Source organism: Taudactylus pleione, unplaced genomic scaffold (assembly GCF_031769625.1).
Source record: "Taudactylus pleione unplaced genomic scaffold, aTauple2 ptg000129l, whole genome shotgun sequence".
In the NCBI taxonomy this organism is placed as follows: domain Eukaryota; kingdom Metazoa; phylum Chordata; class Amphibia; order Anura; family Myobatrachidae; genus Taudactylus; species Taudactylus pleione.
In genome coordinates, this window is record NW_028284531.1 from 7,825,274 (window position 1) to 7,845,115 (window position 19,842).

The 19,842-nt window shown below is 41.3% G+C and overlaps 1 protein-coding gene across 3 annotated transcripts in view; it reads left to right on the plus strand.

The window, feature by feature from the left end:
• Nucleotides 1-18,313, plus strand: part of SQOR (sulfide quinone oxidoreductase) — a 72,195-nt gene extending 53,882 nt beyond the window's left edge. For 2 of the 3 annotated variants that reach the window (XM_088472818.1, XM_088472819.1), the window contains exons 5-10: nt 5,044-5,238; nt 7,219-7,428; nt 10,018-10,201; nt 12,458-12,525; nt 14,205-14,383; nt 16,753-18,313. In XM_088472818.1, coding sequence (XP_088328944.1) covers nt 5,044-5,238; nt 7,219-7,428; nt 10,018-10,201; nt 12,458-12,525; nt 14,205-14,383; nt 16,753-16,810 — 894 coding nt within the window. In that variant the 3' untranslated portion in view covers nt 16,811-18,313. The remainder of the gene's footprint in view (nt 1-5,043; nt 5,239-7,218; nt 7,429-10,017; nt 10,202-12,457; nt 12,526-14,204; nt 14,384-16,752) is intronic. The other variant, XR_015878430.1, reaches the window with a different exon arrangement.
• Nucleotides 18,314-19,842: the final 1,529 nt, after the last annotated feature.

Consider the following 19,842-nt stretch of genomic DNA (forward strand, 5'->3'; position numbering starts at 1 on the left):
ACTGTGCAATGACCCTTATGATGATGTGTCGTGTTCTCCCCCCTTCTTCCCCTTTCCTTTCTATCAATTTGATCAGTATTTTATCTCTGTTTATTACTGTTCTTAAAATCTGGTCTGTATTGGGCTTATGTTGCCCCCTTTTTTCTGTATTTATTTGTATTTTGATTGACCATTTAAAATAAAAAATTATAAAAGAAAATAATTTCCATCAAAAGGCAAAAGCAAAAAATGGCACATAATATCCAGAGCAGTCTAAACATGGCAAGCACACCCCCCTAAAAAAAACAATTCCCAATAAAATAAAACGGGAAAGGAGACCCAAAAAGAAACAGATCCCACCTGGGCGGATCATACAGTCAAATGCAGGTTTCATATAAAAAAGTATCATAGAAGCACAAATGTATTTTCCCTTTTAAGGCCAACGTAAAGGAGTCTATAAAACCCTCCCACAACTGGAGAAATAAAAGTCGTTTTAGTCTCCTTATGCAGAGTGGTCTCTATCCATTCCATTCAGAAAACAAAAGAATAGTTTAGCCCAGAACAAAGAAATAGATGGGGATCTGCATGGGTCCACACCTGTAGTATACCTTTACGGGCCACTGCTGATATAACCAATAATAAATTTTTACTATCTCCCCTACCCGAAACAGACGGTGGAAGACAATTCTTCACTTTCAAAATAACTCTACCCCAGTATGTTTTTCATTAACAAAGCTAGTTCTCATGAACAACAATAAGAGATTTAAAAGGTACCAATTTCCTGCCGGTGTCTAATCCATGAGACTGTAGAGTAAGTAGGTTCTACCTAGAAATTTCCATATTACGTGAGTGTTTTCTTCCTTCTAGAACAAATAGGGAGAAGATGTTCTTTGGGCAGGAAACTATTTCAACACCTAAGCAGGCAGTAGTAATAAAGTAGGTAGTGTGATGGATATAACATCTGCTGTTAATTGAGAGGTATCATCTTTCTTGTTTTACTTTTGTATTTAATATTTTTTCCAAGTAAGTTTTGTACAAAACATGATATCAGAAAAAAAGGTTCTTAGATGTTTGTAATCATATTCTAGAACGGCAGATGTTATTTTAAAGTTTGTCTGAACTGAAACAAAAATATAGGCCTGCTTATGTTATTACTTAATGTGTCCACTAGGTGGTACTATTTGAACTTTTCAGTTTGCAGCCAAAGCCGTTTGTAGATGTCATTTCCAGCAGCAGGCTTTATTTTGTGTTATATTGCTGATTCAGGGGGTTATTTGTCAAAGCTTGGAGAGCGAGAAAATTGTGAGAGATAAAGTACTTAATCATTCAGCTTCTTAGGGCGGAATTCAATTGTTTTCGTGGCCCTCATCTCCCGTCTAAAGTGGCAGGAGATCGCAGGCCGCTATGCAATTGTTCCAGATTTTCGTGCTGATCGCGGCCAAAGTGGTCGGGTTTAGCTGCTTTACGTGCTGGGCGCGATCACGAAAAGTGATGTTTGGGCGCCCAAACATGTCATAGTAGTTTTCACACATTTCAGCTCTCATCCCCCAGGGGCTGCGAGCTGAAATGTAGCGCTGGCAGCTGATCGTGCCAGACAGGAGCAAGAATTGAATAGCTCCGTCGGGCGCGATGGGAGCAGGAATCAATTGAATTCCGCCCTTATACTCCTTTCACATACCCCTTTCACACATAACCTAAATACCTGGGTTTTCGGCGGTGCATGAGCACCAACCGGATCTAGACTAGGGCCATATTCAATTAGCCGTGAAAAGTCGGAAAGATTTCACCTGCCGTACTTTTTGCCTACATCGCGTGTTTTGGCCGCAGAAACTTTTCGGGGGCACCCCCGCTATTCGCCGTATTCAATACCAAAGGACGCGAATACGCGTCCCGGCGAAACTCAAACAGGCGAAAGATGCTGTCAAAAATGGGGAAATCAGCCGGACACCCCCCAAAAGATGCACTCACATTGGGGATAAAGATAGATGTCCCCAAATAGCCCTGCTGAAGCTATTTGGGGTACTTAAGTGCTGTAATTTGCTTCTAATTAGCGTCTTTACACAAGTGGTAAAGAATAGCATTAAGCAGGTTTTTTTTGAGAAAATAACTAGTCCTGTGAAATTTGGGGTACTTGAAAATGGGTGCAAGATGGTTTAAAATCGCAAAAGTGAAGTTTTAAAAAACGCACCTTCAGCAAGCACCTGCAATCAAAAAAACTTCTCCCCCATAATTGCAGACCCCCAAAAGTCTATTTAGCTAGTTTAAAAGTTTGTACCCCCACTTTGCACTTTTTCGCCCCCATATTCAAAGTCATTTTTTGTGGTGTTCCTCATTTTTTTTAGTTTTTTTTTTTTACACATTTATGCTTTGGGGGCCTGTCCCAAGGGTGCCGAGTGGTTTCCTGACGTTTGCACCCCAAAACTGCAATTCTGCACTTTTTTTCACCACCTATTCATAGGTAAATCTTTTCCGCCTATTACACTGCATTGCGTTTTCCTTACGCGAAAACTATTTGTAATTGAATACGGCGAAAAGTTTCTGCCTCGCGAAAAGACGCAATCGGCGATACTTTTTTGCAAAAAACAGCTTTTCGCATCTAATTGAATACGGCCCTATGTGTGAAAAAGGGGTTTGCGACCCTACTCGGTAGCAGGGTTATTCCCAGGTTTGACCTGGGTCATCAGTAGTGTAAATGACAAAACCTGGGTCGCGATGACCCGGGACATACCTCAAAGGTTCTGATTGGCCGACTCAGTGCCGCTTGGAGATTACATCATCTCCAAGCGTCCACTGCCTGATGGAAGACCTGGGTCACTGGAAGACCCGGATCTGATGTGAAGGGTGGCAACCTGGAAATAACTCAGGTCGTCACCCATGTGTGAACCGGGGTAAGTACAGAAAAGCCCGGCTTTAAGTCTGGCTCAGTGTTCCGGGTTCAAGTCAGGTTAAAGCCAGGGTTTATGTGTGAAAGTGGTAACACTGAGCCTCTGATCCGTGATATTGCCAGGGCAATTGGGGTCCTGGCTTGGTGTGAAAGGGTCAGCCCGGGTTGTGTGTCCCAGATCTTTGACCCAGGTCGCAACCAGGTTTGAACCCGGGACTGACTCGGATATGCTGCAGTCTGATGCGACCCAGGTTATTCATCATGTTTAAAAGCTGCTCATTGGCGGATGACTCATCTTTATGAGCCCATAACCTCTGATAACCCGGGAATTACCTGGCTCCAACGTACGGTGTGAAAGGGGTTTAAGCAGCTGTGACACGGGTTCAAACTGTGTTCAATAACCCACATCGAACCCGGGATTTAGGTGTGAAAGGGTATAACTTACATTTTACAGACTGTGTTTGAAAAATGACAGGAGCTGATTGGTTGGTATTTTTATCTCTCTCCAAGCTTTGATAAATACCCCCTGTATGAAGGGGTGTTAGGTGTAATTTCGGTAACTGCGCACGTTATGTGCTGCAGTTGTCGGTTCCCTGCATGTAGTAATGCAGGGAAGTGATCAGAATGACAGGGGTGCTATACCTACATAAGGCACCAATCTGGTGTGGCAATGTATGAACGGTCAGTGGCGCTGGCTATTCTGACAACTGCAGCTATCGATTTAGACAACTGTAACTGTAACTGTCGTTGCTGTACGCACAGCATTGTCCCAGCATTGTCCCAGCATTGTCCCAGGCTGTCGGGATATGCAGCCGGGATATGCAGCCATTGTGCTTACAATAAACTGGGATGACCAGTTTGGGGCTGGTGATTGCTTTGGCAGGGAGACCCCACGCTGTGTATCTCCCTGCCTGCTGTGCCATTACCACCCCGGCTGGTTCACCCTGGTGCTGGTTATAGGAAAATAGAGGGAACCCCATGTTGGTTTTCCCCCGGATTTTTCTGTACCAGAACAGGGTCAGAGGTCGTCCAGGCCTGGTTATACTTTTGGGGGTGACCACACATGTTTTTTTTTTTCTTAACCCTTTATGGAAACCTGTGCAGTGCCTCTGCTGAACATGCTGCTGAGCAGTTGGTGTATTTCAAATTTCTATATTGGCCCGAGTTTTCTCCATGTATGATCATGTTTGTAAACACAATTCTTGGTAAATCCTCTTGTTGTATTCCGGTCTATGGAAAGTACTTGCGAGTTGGTTCGATGGTGTGGTGACTTTTTGTGTGTTTGGCCGTGTTTCGCAGACAGAATTGTGTTTTTATACCAGTGTTTGCCTTTAGTAATTCTCAGTGTTTGAAAATCAGAGGAAACTCTCATGGAAATGCAATCTCAGCCAGACACGAGTCTTAGTAAATACGCCCCCTAGGGGCTGATTCCATTTAGTGCGATGTTGAATAGCGCAGGGAAGGAGTTCCTGGAGCTATTCAATTGGCTACGCTGTTAACCCCGACTAGATAATTTCGCCTCTCCTGAGGTGTGAGCAGAAATCCGCCTAAACCAGGGTCGCGATGCTGGCTTTCTGGATTAGCGCATGTGCTAACAGCATCACGGACGGCACTTAGGATGGAGAGTGCAGGTTACCGTGACTAAACAACCAGCTTTAAGCGCCATAACCTGCATCTCCCAACTTAAGTGCAGGGCGCGATGGGGACAATTTATTAGCGCAGGGAACTCATTCCTGCCGCTATTCAAAATCACACTGAATTGAATCGCCCCGATAATGTCCATGTTTAAACACTAAATTTCTAAGGTGATATTTGCATAAAAGCCTTCTCTACAGTATATATATATATAGGGGAAATCCTTCTCTATAGTATTTATAGCGAAACAAACTTAGCAGAGGCCAGTCCTGGTTGTGTATGGAGGACACAGCACTGCCCATTATTTTATTTTCCTTCTCTTAAAAATCGTGTAGCTTCCAGCATTGTGCCTCCTACTCAGTGGTTCTTTCAGTCCATTAACTGTTCCTTTATGGGCACTCGCTATATCTGTCCTTGTTTACCACTTTAGGAGAAGAAATTTACTAAAAAGATTTTTTTTAAAATGAGGAAAGTGATGGTAATAATAATAACGCACTGGGCAGTGTTTGGAATTTGCATTGACTCTGTATTTTTGTATACTAAAGGTCAAAGGACTGCCAGAAGGATTTAACTATCCCAAAATTGGTTCCAACTACTCTGTAAAAACGGTTGAAAAAACTTGGAAAGCTCTTCAAGACTTCAAAAAGGGAAATGCCATATTCACCTTCCCCAACACACCAGTGAAATGTGCAGGAGCTCCACAGAAAATCATGTATTTATCTGATGCATACCTCAGAAAAGTAAGTTCACCTCACACAATCTGTAGCACTTAGAAATAAATAAAAATTACTCTTCTCTTGAATTTTTATCCAAAGAGACACACGGCATTGTATTGGAGGATCTGGAGCCTGCAGGCTGCCAATAGGCTTGTTAGATATCAGCCATGGCTGATGGGCGGCAGCAGGAGAAAGTAACAGCCAGATCGATTAAAGATATTAAAAATGATCCTTTAAAATGTCAACGTGCCTAATGATTGCATGATTAATGTTCGAAAACACAATATGTCTGCATCCACTGCAAAGAGCATTCACAATTTAACAACTACTGAGAACTTCGCTCTAGAATATAAAAATTCCACCAACCAGGATAGAAGACCTGCAGTCATCAAAAATGATCATTTAAGTCTGGAAAAGGCACATATGGTAATACGCACACACGTTCTGAGACATGTGGCCAGTTGGCACAGTAAGGGATGAATTTTGACAATTTTTTTTTAAATAAATATAAATTGGATGTCCCGTTTTTCTCACAGCAAAGTGAAAACAGAAAACTCTCTAATGATAATGTAAAAGGCAGGAGTGCTACAAATGTCATTCGCAACACAAAGGCTCCTGCCCTATTAACAGATGTGAACCATAGCCTGTCCCTGCATTTTGTTTTTTTCCTTCTGCCAGATGGTTAGTCTCATGTGTACAAAAATGCATGAGATGGATCTGGAGGATTGGCATTATTTGCAAAGCTATATATGCTTAATGGTGATCCCAGCTTGCTACCTTGGTGAGATCACATCACGACCATTGGTCGCAATGGTGGACAGCACCGGGCCACCAGCCAGCTGAGTAAGCCTCAGCTTACTCAGGCTAGCCGGCTTGCAAGGCCAGGTAACTGCAATGTGATGTGACTAGGACGCACCAGGAGACGAATAATTTGATATGCGACAATTGTATATCTGTGTGTGATTGAGTCTGTAAACGGATCTTGTCATGAAAAACAGCTGCGGCTTTTGCATCGTAGCACTTAGTATGCTAATTCAGAGATCCAGTCACATACAGATATACAAGTATTGAATATCAAATTAATCAGCACAGTCTCCTGGTCCGTCCAAGTGGCATCGCATTGGCAAAAAAGACTCCCAGCCCTAGCATGAGGGGCTGCAAGAAATGTGCAAGGACACATCTGTTTACTCAAGGCTCACAAGGTTTATTTGTTTCATGCAGAAACACATTTTGTTTGTACCACAATTGAGTCCCTACAATAGTCCCAGAAGTATAAGTATTAAGGTGCAGAATTTGCAGATCCAAAGCAACCAATCAGCAATTAGCTTTTTTCTCTGGTGCATGGTTGAAAGTGAAAGCAGGTGAAGAGGTTTTAGGACCCTCTATGAATGCTTTAACAAGATAAAACTTGCCTGTTTGTAATATTTTAGCTACTTACAGAAATGAGTCCATTATTGCTCTGTACTAACAGTGCATCACACAACCAAGAATAACCTTATTGTCACTTAGGAGTTAAGCAAAAGCAACAGTGGCACATGCAGTCTAAATTGATGTATTATCTAATATGTTAAGGGAAAGGATATATTATAATAAAATAATACGTGGCTTGTTTTCTAATTAACGAAATACATTTAAAAGTGTAACTACATTTAATATGACACAACATCAGTTCAAATGTATATATCAGTAATTACACCATACTGGGGAAAATGTAACATTCTAAAATTCTGGAGTGAGCACAAAAGGACTATGATTCAAGCAGGGACATTGTATTATACTTTTATACAGTAAATATTAACTAATAACACAATTATATATATTTTCAGTTTCCATCTTTATCATGCCAGAATATCATTAAATCCATATATATAGCTTTGCTAGTATACATAGAGGGCACTCTTGCACGTTAGTTCCTCCCTGCTGCCCAGTGCACTAAGACATATCAGCCACGGGAAGAGGGAAGAATTTCATTTTCAAAGTAGTCTTTATATTTTGCACCCATAGACAGGAAAACGATCTGATGCCAACTTCTACTTCAACACGTCCTTGGGTGTCATATTTGGGGTGAAGAAATACGCTGATGCCCTATTAGATATAATCAAGAAGCGGGATATCCAGGTCAACTACAAACACAACCTCATTGAAGTGCGGGCAGACAAACAGGAAGCCGTGTTTGAGAACCTTGATAATCCAGGAGAGACCAAAGTTTACCAGGTGACAGAAAAAAAATCTTATTGTATGTGTAAAATTTTTGGTTCTGATTTTTCTTAAACTAAAATTGAAGGATAAAGCTTACTGAATGTGTTCCTGGATGTAAATATTTTTACCTATCTTCAGCTGAAGGACTTTGTTACATCTCTCCACTGTTCGGGGCCCTCCCACGCTATGACCTTGTTAGAATGATTATGTTTCAATAAATCCCTTATGACAGGTATGATTTCATATTTATACACCCTGCTACTGCATTCTACTGAACCCACAATTCCAAAGTATGAGTTATAATGGGAGGTTGATTTGGGGGATCCTCCGGGGGAGGATATATGGTCCACAATTTGAGAAAGGGTCTCCAGATCGAACATCGAAATTTTGAGTCCATGGCCAGGAAACTCCCCAGACCTTAATCACTTTGAGAACTTGTGGTCAGTCCTCAAGAGGCAGGTTTACAAACAAAAACCCACAAATTCTGACAAACTCCAAGCATTGATTAGGCAAGAATGGGCGGCCATCAGTCAGTATGTGGCCCTGAAGTTGATTAACAACATGCCAGGGAGAATTGCAGAGGTCTTGAAAAAGAAGGGTCAACACTGCAAATATTGACACTTTGCATAAACTTAATGTAATTGTCAATAGAAGCCTTTGACACTTATGAAATGCCTGTAATTTTACTTTAGTATACCATAGTAACATCTGACAAAAAGGTCTAAAATCACTGAAGCAGCAAACTTTGTAAAAACCAATACTTGTGTCATTCTCAAAACTTTTGGCCATGGCTGTACATGTGAGTTTCTTCTTTAATAATGATTTAGTAATGTTTTGATTTTTCACCACTCTCCCAATATCACGGTTCCCCGTCTTTGCCTTAGGACATGAATTCTGTCAGAGTAGCCATCATATTCCTCCATAACGTGCTCCTCTAATGTGCTATGGAGATGCATCTGTTCTAGACAATTGTACAGTTTATATTCTCTACATTTCTTTAACATTTTACAGTATTCTGGAGCATATTAAACATCTTTGAAATATTGATTGTTGCTTTGGTGTAAGGTCATCTTTGATCTGCTTTGAATGAGGCTTTAACAATAGCCATGTTTGTTTCATGCATTTTATTTTTATTTTGTTTTATTTTATGTGCCCCAACACATTTGCTGTGAGACTATTCCACATTCAGTAAATAGGGAAATGCAAAAACAAACAAACAACCAACTAATACACACTTAGGGCCGTATTCAATTAAAGGCGAAAAGTCTGAATCCGCGGAAAAGTATCACGGATGATGTCATTTCGCCAGGAGAAACCTTATACCCATATTCAATTCCAAAGACTTTTCGTGTACCCGAAAAGTCAATGCAATGTAATCGTCGGAAAAGTTTCACCTATGAATAGCAGGCGGAAAAAAGTGCAGACTTGCGGTTTTGGGTGCAAACTTCTGGAAACCCCCCTCCACCCTTGCAGTCTCCCAAAGATACTGTTTTAAAAAAGACTTTAGAAAAAGTACTTTCATTTTGGGGGCGAAAAAGTGCAAAGTTTGGAGATAAACTTCTAGGGGGTCCCCAAGTATGGGGCAGGTGTTTTTTTTATTGCAGGTGCTTGCGGAAGGTGGATTTTTAAGTCCTTCATTTCACTTTAGCAACTTAAAAATATGCTAGCACCCATTTTCATGTACCCAAAATTTGCTGGGAGTAGTTATTTTCTCATAAAAATTAATGCGCTAATTGGCACAACTTAAGTACCCCAAATACCTTAATTAGGGCTAATCTGGGGCATCTATAGTGATCCCTAATGTTAGTGCAGCTTTTGGGGGGTGTCAGGCTGAGTTCCCCATTTTTGACTGACTTTGACTGTTTCAGTTTCGCCGGGTGCCGTTTTTGCGTCCTTTCTAATTGAATAAGAGGAATTGCGGGAGTGTGCCCGATACTTTTCCGCATGCAAACATGCAATGTAGGCGAAAAGTCCGGCAAGCGAAAAAGTATCGCGGGTGCGAAACTAATTGACATACGGCCCTTAAGCGCATACCTGTTTTATATGATTGTCAATGTACTGTAACAAAAGGGTCTCATTCAGCATTGCACGTGTTTCCCGATTATCGGGAATCTGCGCAGGACCCGTTCTGCAAATGTGATCGCACGCAGCCCCTTCTATGCCTCTGCCTGATTGCCAGGCAGAGGCATTTAAGGGGCGGGGAAGGCTGGCATTCCCAGAAAATGTGGGCCTGTTAGCCCGGGGAGTGAAAAGGGCAGGGACAGAGTCTACGGACGCAGTTTCCTGGCCTCGCTACCCGGCCAGCCTGAGCAAGCCTCAGCTTACTCAGCTGGCCAGTAGCCCAGCGTCGTCCACCATCGATGATGACCTCAGTCGCAGTGCTGGGATCACAAATGCAGCAGGGGGTGTCATACACCGCCGGATGCATTTGCATATTAGCGAGGACAGAATTGTATGGCTGCCTGCGTGCAGCTTTGCAATTCCGTCCGAAGCTAAATCACCCCCAAAGTGCTTATATTTTTATAATTTGCCTTTCAGCAAGTAAGTTGCATTTCAGTAAATGGTATTAATTAGTACAAATCACCCACTGTTTTATTCACACAGTATGAAATGCTTCATGTAACCCCTCCGATGGGACCCCAAGATGCCCTAGTGAATAGTGCCGTGGCAGATGCAGGTGGCTGGGTGGATGTAGACAAAGAGACTCTACAGCATAAGAAGTACCCCAATGTTTTTGGTATAGGTGACTGCACAAACCTACCAACATCAAAAACAGCAGCTGCTGTCGGTAAGAAAATGTTGTACTTTAAGTGTACGTTTAATATTCTTTATATCCCCTACCACATGTACACACATATATATACACCAGGGTTCATTTTTTTTGTCAGAAGACAATTAACCCACCAGTATGTTTTTGGACAAAAGTAAAGTGCCCGAAGGAACTAGATATGGAGAGACCAAGTATACCCTGGTTAGAATCTAACCCATGATCTCAGTGCTGAGACAGCAATGCTAATCACTGTGCCACTATGCTGTCTATATTATATGCATAATTGTAGAGCTTGCCTTCCTGAATATAACAAGGCTCTATCTGTGTCTTATTTTATAAAAGTGTTGCTTAGTTGTTATTATCAGTTATTATACAGTGCACACATGTTATGCAGCTCTTTACACAGAATATTTGGCTATTCACATAAGTCCCTGCCCCAGTGGAGCTTACAACCTATGGGCCTGATTCAGAGATGTACGCGAAGCCGATGGTTTGCGTACATCTCAGATTGTTGGGGGTCTGCGCATGTGCAGAACGGGTCCTGCGTGATCACTTACAGTCTGACTAACATGCTGCAGCGTTTGGGGGGTGGACATAAGGACCGTTCTACAAAATGGTGGCGTGCCATCCTTATTTTGTAGTAGTACTGAGGCCAGGGCCTGCGTCGTCAGATGCAGACTTCCTGGACCCGGCTGTACAGTTCCGACAGCCAGGCTAAGTAAGTTTCAGCTTATGTAGCCTAGCCAAAGCAGCAACCGAAGGTGATCCGGAGGCAGCGTCTACAGACGCTGCACTAAGATCACTGATGCTGACAGGAGGCGTCTTTTTCGTACAGATGCCTCCTGCTGCATTAGGAGTCGGATGGTATTGTACAGCCACTTCCCTGTGGCTGTGCAATACTGTCCATCTCTAAATCTAACCCCATGTTCCTTACCATATGTACACACATACACACTAGGGTTACGTTTGCCAGGAGCCAGTTAACCTACCAGTATATTTTTGGAGTGTGGAAGAAAACTGGAGGACCCGGAGGTAATTCACACAAGCACAGGGAGAATATACAAACTCCACACAGTTAGGGTTGTTGTTGGGAATAAGACCTCAGTGCTGTGAGGCAGTAATGCTGACAATTACAACAACCAATCGTGCTGCTAAAATGCCGGATAATATAAAAAGGTGGTTGGTGGGTTGTCCGTAGTGGGAAACTCGAAGTGTAGCCAAGTTATAGTGAAAGAAGATGTGATGGGTTAGGCATGAAGGTATGAATGAGTATACAAAATAATTTAATAACATACAGCTAACTTGTGAACTATAAAAACTATAGAAAGTTTAAATAAAAAGGATATATAGATATAGTGAAATATCTGACAATAGTAATAAAAAACAATGAGATTGACAGTAATAAGTAGATCAAACAGATTGAAAAATGACTAATATACGAAGTGTAGTTTACAATCGTGTCTGAAAACTTGTGGGAACACGTCAGTGGGTTCTGGATCAGAAAATACTATAAATCTTGTATAAGATGGTCTGTAGTCTGATGAAATAAAAACAGCTTATGTAGTTTCTGTGTAAACCTGTACATATATTGATAATACATTCTGCATCTGTCTGCCGCCTGCAGTGTAACACTGCTTATCTCTCCACTGCATGGACATGTTACATGACTGATAATAAACACTTCGTACTTACAGTATGTTCTAACGTTATGGATGTCATAGTACATTTTCTAAATGACTATTGCATCTAATTGTATGTATGTCATTAGAGCTAAAACCAGCATTGTGTCCCCTGGATCAGCACAGTTAGGACTTAGAAAATGTTAAATATGATGTCTATTTTCAACCTAGAATTGTTACAATATATAGTATTGCAGGTCTCATTAAGGTCACATTTATGTATTGAGCTGTCTGTTCTTAAATAAATAACATCACTGACTGCTCCCTTTAAAGAAGGTTAGTTGTAACTTAATAGAAACCTCTGTGAAGGTCATGTAAGGTCACTAGTCAGTGACCTCCTGTACCCCTGAAATATTGTACAGAGAGGTTAATGTCCAAGAAATAGGTTGGGCAAGTCATAATGAGCTGTTACTACAAATATATAGACAAAAAATTGTTTTCTACAAGAAATATTGTTTTGTCAGTACACACAGTGAAGCATAAGAAGCCTCTTCCATATATATTTTTGATTGTTGGACAATGTTCTGCCATGTACTAGTAACTTTCCATAAGCCTGTATGAGAAGGGTCCAAATACATTATGTGTTTGTTTGCAGCTGCCCAGTCAGCGGTACTGGATAAAACTATTTCTCTGGTGATGAAACACCAATCTTCCACAGCCAAGGTATGTAAAGTGCATGATATTGTCTATTATTGAAAGCAAGATATTTGTATTTTGAGTGCTAAACAAGTAATAGATGTTTGGCCAGAAGTGTCAAAGCGTACGTCTGCACTTTATCTCTCTATAAGATTTACATCCCTCTCCCCCCCAAGTACGATTGTTAGTAGCAGAAGTCTAGCTCCACGCTGTCCAGCCCATATTCTCGCCAAAGGCATTAAGAGGGATGCTGTTAGTCTCTTTGAAGTCATACTAGCCGGCTAAGCTTATGGTTTCAGAGCTTGATTATAGGCAATTGTTAAGGGGTCCATGCTATGGGTAATATCCCTGAGTCTAGATGATAGAAAATAACACACAAACGGCACATTCCTTGAAGAACTGAAAAAAAAAATGGAAAACTGAAGAAAAAAAAAAATCATAATCATGTGACACTTTAGTCTTCCATCTTTCTGGTGCACACATATACCATAGCTGCACAAATCCAAGTTGCCAGAATGATGCAGAAATGCACCCTTGTGGCTGGAGCAGGTCTTTATCTATTGTTACGTCTAATTTCTTTCAGCACTGGTAGTGGGCTGTTAATTACAGCTCTCAACTGCATTTGTTGGTAACTGGTGGAATGTATTCCTGGCCATTAAAGCTCTAAGGTACGGTGTGCTATTCCTGTACACAGAACCACTCTCCTGTGTCTAATGAAAGTGCTGGTGATAGGTTTTGTGTAAGCAAAATGTCACTGTAGCGCAGCTTTGTCTGCAATAACAGGGCGAGAATGTCATGATGCTTTGTAGTGGTTATAGCTAGGAACAGAGTTATGTTGGTTACACACTATGCAATATATTGTTCAATCAGCCAATTACGACATATCTCAAGGTACATGGGCGGGTGTGTACAGACAATATATCTGTGAACGACATCATTCAGACATATCGCATCTGTCCTGCAGCACAGCAGATATATCTTGCAGATAAAGTGGCACGTCTGGCTGTGTGTATAGGCAACAGATCGACCACTTGCTGCAGGGATCTGTCTGTGACTGACATCTCAACTGGATGGGCAAATTTAAATGCCCGCCTAGTTGTGATGTCAGCACAGACACATCGAGTGGCATATTGGTATGTGTGTATTGCCTTTCCAATCGGCCGCTCGGACTGCAGATCCCTGGACCGGCAGATATGTCGCCGGGTAGGTACAATAATGAGGACATGTTAGCTATGTGTACTGAATGGAACCAGGCTGGCAAAAAGTGTGAACATCTCACCAACGGGATACAGTCAATATCTTGACCGCTGGAATTCTGAAGGTAAGTAGCAAGGTTGGGGGAGGGTTAGGGATTAGGCACCAGGGGGAGGGTTAGACACCGAGGGTTAGGTTTAGGCAGGTATCCTAACCCTTTCGGGATGCCGGCGTCGGGATTCTGACCGCTGGGATCCCGAAAGCCGGCACCCCGTACCAAACCCCTCACCAACATGCATGGTAAATGCTGCAGAAGCGGACAAACATTTAAACCCAGCAGCTTTCTCACAGGAAAATATGGTATTTCAGTTGACTTGTTTATACTTAAAAGAAAGAATGTTTAATTTTCTCATCAAATAGGTACAGATTGGGAGTATAACGTTGTGTCTTGGGTAACATTAGTCATTTGAAGGGTAACATTGCAGTAATGACAATGTTTCCATTGTCTGCAGTATGACGGATACACTTCATGTCCACTGGTGACTAACTACAACAAAGTGATTCTGGCAGAGTTTGACTATGATCAGCAACCCCTGGAGACTTTTCCTATAGACCAAAGCAAGGAGAGGAGAACGATGTTCCACATGAAAGCAGATATGATGCCATTCCTGTACTGGCACATGCTACTCAAGTAAGCCATTGCCTCCGAACCATTTACATGATTGATATCCTGAGAAAAAAAATATATTAAAAGTATAACTATTAGTAAATTAAGATGGAAAATTGTATGTAATCTTGGTAGAAAGGCAGAAGACAGAGGTCCTGTATGAGTGATTTGCACCACCATAGTTATGCTTATTCTGCTGCTTTATACCAATTCCTTAGCAACAGAAAATACTTATCCTAAGTACAGTACTTAGTACACTACGGGGTCAATCCAAGTAGGTGCAAAGGAGGCGAATTGCCATTGCAACGGCATAGAAACGCAGGCGATGACCAACTGCACTCCCATAGAATCGCTCTGCAGACACTCCCAGACAACTAAGAGACATATTTCTAGCATTTATCACTTTCCCATAACCAGCCCCAAAAAGGAAACACATGAACTGGCCTGGGAGCAGGACACAGGTGAGACTCTGACCCCCGAGGAGTGGTTAGTAGGAGCTTAGAGCTCAATTTCCATCCCCATTAAAGAAAACTCCTATAAACTCTTATCAATGGTTACTTAGGGCCTGATTCAGCATGGAACGCAGTTGCTAATACGCATGCAATTGGGCGATTGTTTCATTCTGCGCTTGTGCGAACCGGCCGATGCGATCGCAGTGACTACGCAGACCCATCACAGAGTGATTGATAAGTGCGGTTTGTGGGAGGTGACGGGGTGGTCGGCGAAATGCAGGTGACCCTGTGCGTTCCGACACCGTTGCAGGGGCGTGCATAAATTAGCCACTGCAATGCCGTACGCTGCAGACTCCTAGCGTGCATGGAAGTTAGCAATTTCTGAGTTAGGTGAGAGCCTGTGCAAGTACGTGAGGCTGCGATGCTACTCTATTGTACCGATGGTTTCGCAGTCTTTCTAAACATTACGGATGTGTGCTAAGTAAAGTGTGCGTCCTTGTGTAGGTCTGCGACAGGATAGTGATCGCAATAAATTAGCATACTATCGCAGTTAAACTGCGTGCGTAATCACAATTGGATACGCAGTTGCGTTCCTTAGTGAATTAGGCCCTTGGTATCTACCCGTCTCCATTCGATTTACGATGCGACCACTGATTTATGTTGGCGATTATGTGGTCAACGAGGTACCCTGCTGCATATCTGGTGGTCCTGTTCTCTTGTCCAGCCTTTTTGGACTGCAAATGCCAACTCCCTCCCTATATTCTGTTGCCCTGGCCTACTCCATGCACTTCGAGCCCAAAACAAAAAACTTCATCTGTAACTTTCAAATAATTCTGAAAACTACTAATAAAAAGATTTAAAAAATAAATAAAAAATGACAGTACAACAATTCACCTCCCTCGTGGCCCGATCTCACCCCAGACTTGCACATTCTTGCCTGCAGCTCTATGGGACTGCAAAAAGAAATGTATGAGCCCAGTGGGAACGTAAGTGCAGCAAACAGCTGTATTAGTGGGTGTGAGGAACTCGCATCTAATTGGATTGACCCCTATTAGCAGATTAAGGGCCATATTTAATTTGAAGCGAAAAGGCAGTTATCGGCGTTAAATTTATCGCCAATGATGTCATTTTCGCCTATTTTTGTTATCCCCGTATTCAAAGACTTTTCGCCGGTGCGAAAAGTCTGAAAAAAAACGGGGATAACTTTTCACCACTGAATTTGTGGCGAAAAAAAGTGTAGAATTGGGGTTTAGGGGTGCAGGCTTAAAAAAAAAAAAAGCCTGCACCCCTGGGAGTCCCTTAAAAAAAGATCTGTGTCAAAAGTGTTTAAAAAAATCGGGACACCACAAAAAATTAAGTTTAATTTTGGGGTGAAAAAAAACAAAGTAAGGAAACACACTTATAAAATGTCTAAATTAAATCCAGAGGGGTCCTCATGTATGCGGCAGGTGTCGTCTTCAAACAGGGGTACCCATAATGATTCCCCATGTTAGGACATCATTAGGGGGGTTCCTGGATGCTTTCCCGAAATTTTTCCCATACTTACCTTTCCATCGGGTCTCGTTTTCGCAGCTTTCAAATTGAATGCGGGGATAAAGTGGGCGCGCGCCTGATACTTTATCCCCTTCAAACCTCCGATATGGAGCGAACAGTCCAGCACTGACTTTTTGCTCACATATTGAATACCCCACTAAGATGCAAAACTTGTGAAAAAGTGTTTGGCAGAGCATCTAAATCGCACCAGGCATCTTGCTCCCTATGCCGCAAAAAGGATAGGTGTATAAAAACACATCTGTACATATTGTATAGTACAACACAACTATAAAAAAAAACAAAATAAAATCAATCACGTAAGGCAAACCCATACATCAGGATGAAACCTAATAAAATCATTATTTTTGGAAGTCATAAATACCAATAATGTCTTTTGTTTCTTCACAGGGGATATTGGGGAGGACCAGCTCCCCTCAGGAAATTACTTCATCTTGGTTTTAAGTAACAATGCATATAATTATATTTTCATGCTACAAACTGCGCCATCTACTCAACATCTAGAGCCAGACGCTATCGCCAAATTCAGTACAATGAGCAAAGTTAAGTTTCAGGAAATGGAAAACCTCATATCTTAGATCAGATAAACTGTTATTTTCTTTTACCATGACAGATGTTTTTTTTTTATACTGCTGCCACAATCGTGTTTTTGTTACAAAAAAAAATATTTTTTTCTAAATGAATAAAAGCCATGGAAAACAATGTTGTAATGTGAGAAATTGTAATGTATGTATTATATAGTTGTGACCAAAATGTAAGTTGCTGGATTCAGTGACTAAGTGGCAAGTTATATCACATATCTAATATTGATTCAGTGACTAAGTGGTAAGTTATATCATATATCTAATATTGATTCAGTGATTAGGTTGAAAAAAGTTATAAAAATGTAATGTGAAAACTTTTGGACAGGAACGCAGCGGCTTTGGCAGATATCACAGCTTACCAGGTTCCTGGTAGGTTTCATTTTGTTTTTACTTATGTTCCTTGCAAAACTTCTCTAGCTCAGAAATATGCTTAATTCTACTAGCATGCTCATCATATTTTCAATCATATTCAAGTCTGGGGACTAAAGGCCATTCCAAAATGCCAATCTTATGGCCCTGTACATATACTTCATAGTGGATTATGAGGTATATGTCTGAGATCATAGACTTTCTGCTATTTCTTTTCAACTTCAGTTTCATCAATGACTCTGATCTTAGCATTTTGAATGTTATTTAGATGAATATATTCTTCTTTCCCATTGGGCAATATTTATTGTGCTGCATATCAAAGCAGAATAGATCCACCCCAATGCCTAATGATTGGGCAATGTTTTTTTTCCAACTGTACCTCTTGTGGTAATGGCCAAACTTTAATTATTGTATCATCAATTCATAGCAGTGTAATTTACAGATCAGAGAGACTTTTGTGATGTGGTTGTGGGAAGTTTTTTACTGTCATCTCTTCCATCATTTTTTATATAAGCCCTTCTGACGGCATACGTGTAATATGCCGACGCAGGAATCCCGACATTTATTGGAATACCAGCGCCAGCATCCCAACCGGCGGAGGGTTAGGTTTATGCACAAGGTGGGGGGGGGTGTTAAGGATCCCTTACGCCTGCATCCCATACCCAAACTCTTTTGACAATATGTATTTTTTTTTTTAGCAGACTCGCCGTACTGTGAGCCGCTACGCTGGTATCAGCGTAACCTTTCCGCAAGTCCCCTGTATATCGGGCCGGGTTACAAGCAGTTCTATCAGAGACAATTCTGGTTTTCCAAGATCTTGCTTTTACAACCACAGTTCCCATTGACTTCCTTCTCTTAATGAGGTTTCTGGCAGTGGGTATTTAACATATTCGTATTATATATAATTTTATATATATATCCCCATTCAGCATTTATTTTTTCAATCTGCTAAATTCAACAATATAGTAATGTTGTATAAAATCTGTTCGTACCCTGAAGTGTTCGTCTTATCTTATTTTCACTAAGAATCAATGAACCAACTGTACATAAGACTACATTATACAATATGTATCCACCAATGTGCGTCTGCAGATAGCTCTCTAAAGTGTGAACAGACAAGTGCTGCTGGCAGGTGGATGTTGCTAAGAGACGATGGAAAAATAAAGGGATCAATTGAGTTCCTTGCTGTTGAAATGGCCACCAATAAGTGTCCTCTCAATGTCTGATCTGCAGCCACCAGGGCACTTGAGGCTGCCACAAGCTCCAGCTGTATAGTAATACATCATGATACAGGACTCGCACTGAAGCCAACTCAAGACCTGCTTCATAACTGATATAAACAGGTTATACAAAACTTCTACCTTAAGATACTGTAGCTTTAACTAAATGTGATCCTGTACATTTAACTAATTACATTGCTTTATCTAATTGCATTTTAGAAATAAGTTTATAGCACCAGAGATGTTTATTTCCATTATCCCTGGATATATCTGTATTCATCATCATGCAGCAGGAATGTGTCATATCCAAGGGCAACAATGATAAACAAGCCTGCCTGGTTACATGAATAGTGGCAGGAAATATGCTGAATGAACCTAGAGGTAGAAGTCATTTTAGGAAAACGTTCAGCTGTGTATATACAATCCAATAAATTAAAGTCCTCAGATGGGAACCTCCTTATACATCAATTTCATCATACTTACCTGGATAAACTATCCTATGATCATGTGACAGATAAGAGCACTTGGACACATTCAAAATGCTCAGAGGCCAGGCAGAAGGGATAAAGGGCAGCATGGCTAGGAATGTTCACACATAACCTCCTCCCAACTAACGCTGGGTACACATGTAAAGATTTTCTGTCCAACCAGCCAACTAGTTGATTGGGTGGGATGAAAATCTGGTAAGGTATGAAAGCAAATGACAATCAGCAATTTGGTCCCAAACGGCAGAAAATGGTCAAAAACTGTTTGAACAAATTGTTTACATCAAACATTTAACAAAGTTGTCTGACGCCCATTTTCATCTATTTTCTGGCATTTAGGAGCAAATTGCTGATCATTTACTCCCATACGTTACCAGATTTTCATTTTAACCAATCAACTAGTTGGCTGGTTGGACAGAAAATCTTTACGTGTGCATGCAGCATAAGACTTTAATTCTCCAACGTAATGGGCGTAATATACCTGGCACACACAGGGGCTTTTGGTGTGACCTGAGCCACAGTATAAAAGGACACATCTGTATTGGGGCCAAACATTCATATTTACCAATACAGAATTTACGTGTGAGCTTTAATTTAGAATGTCGGCAATGTATGTGCAGTAATATTGTTTTGCAGATTTGGGGAATGTCTAGTATACCTCCACGCTCGCTCCTCTTTTTTTGTTACATCTTGAGCAGCTTTTGCAACTAGGTCCCTTGGAGACGATGGAATGCCATAATGTAAGTTGTAGTTACCAGCCACAATCATGATACATGCTGCAAGCTGCCATTCCATCACAAACATATATCTGGGGTCTAGGTA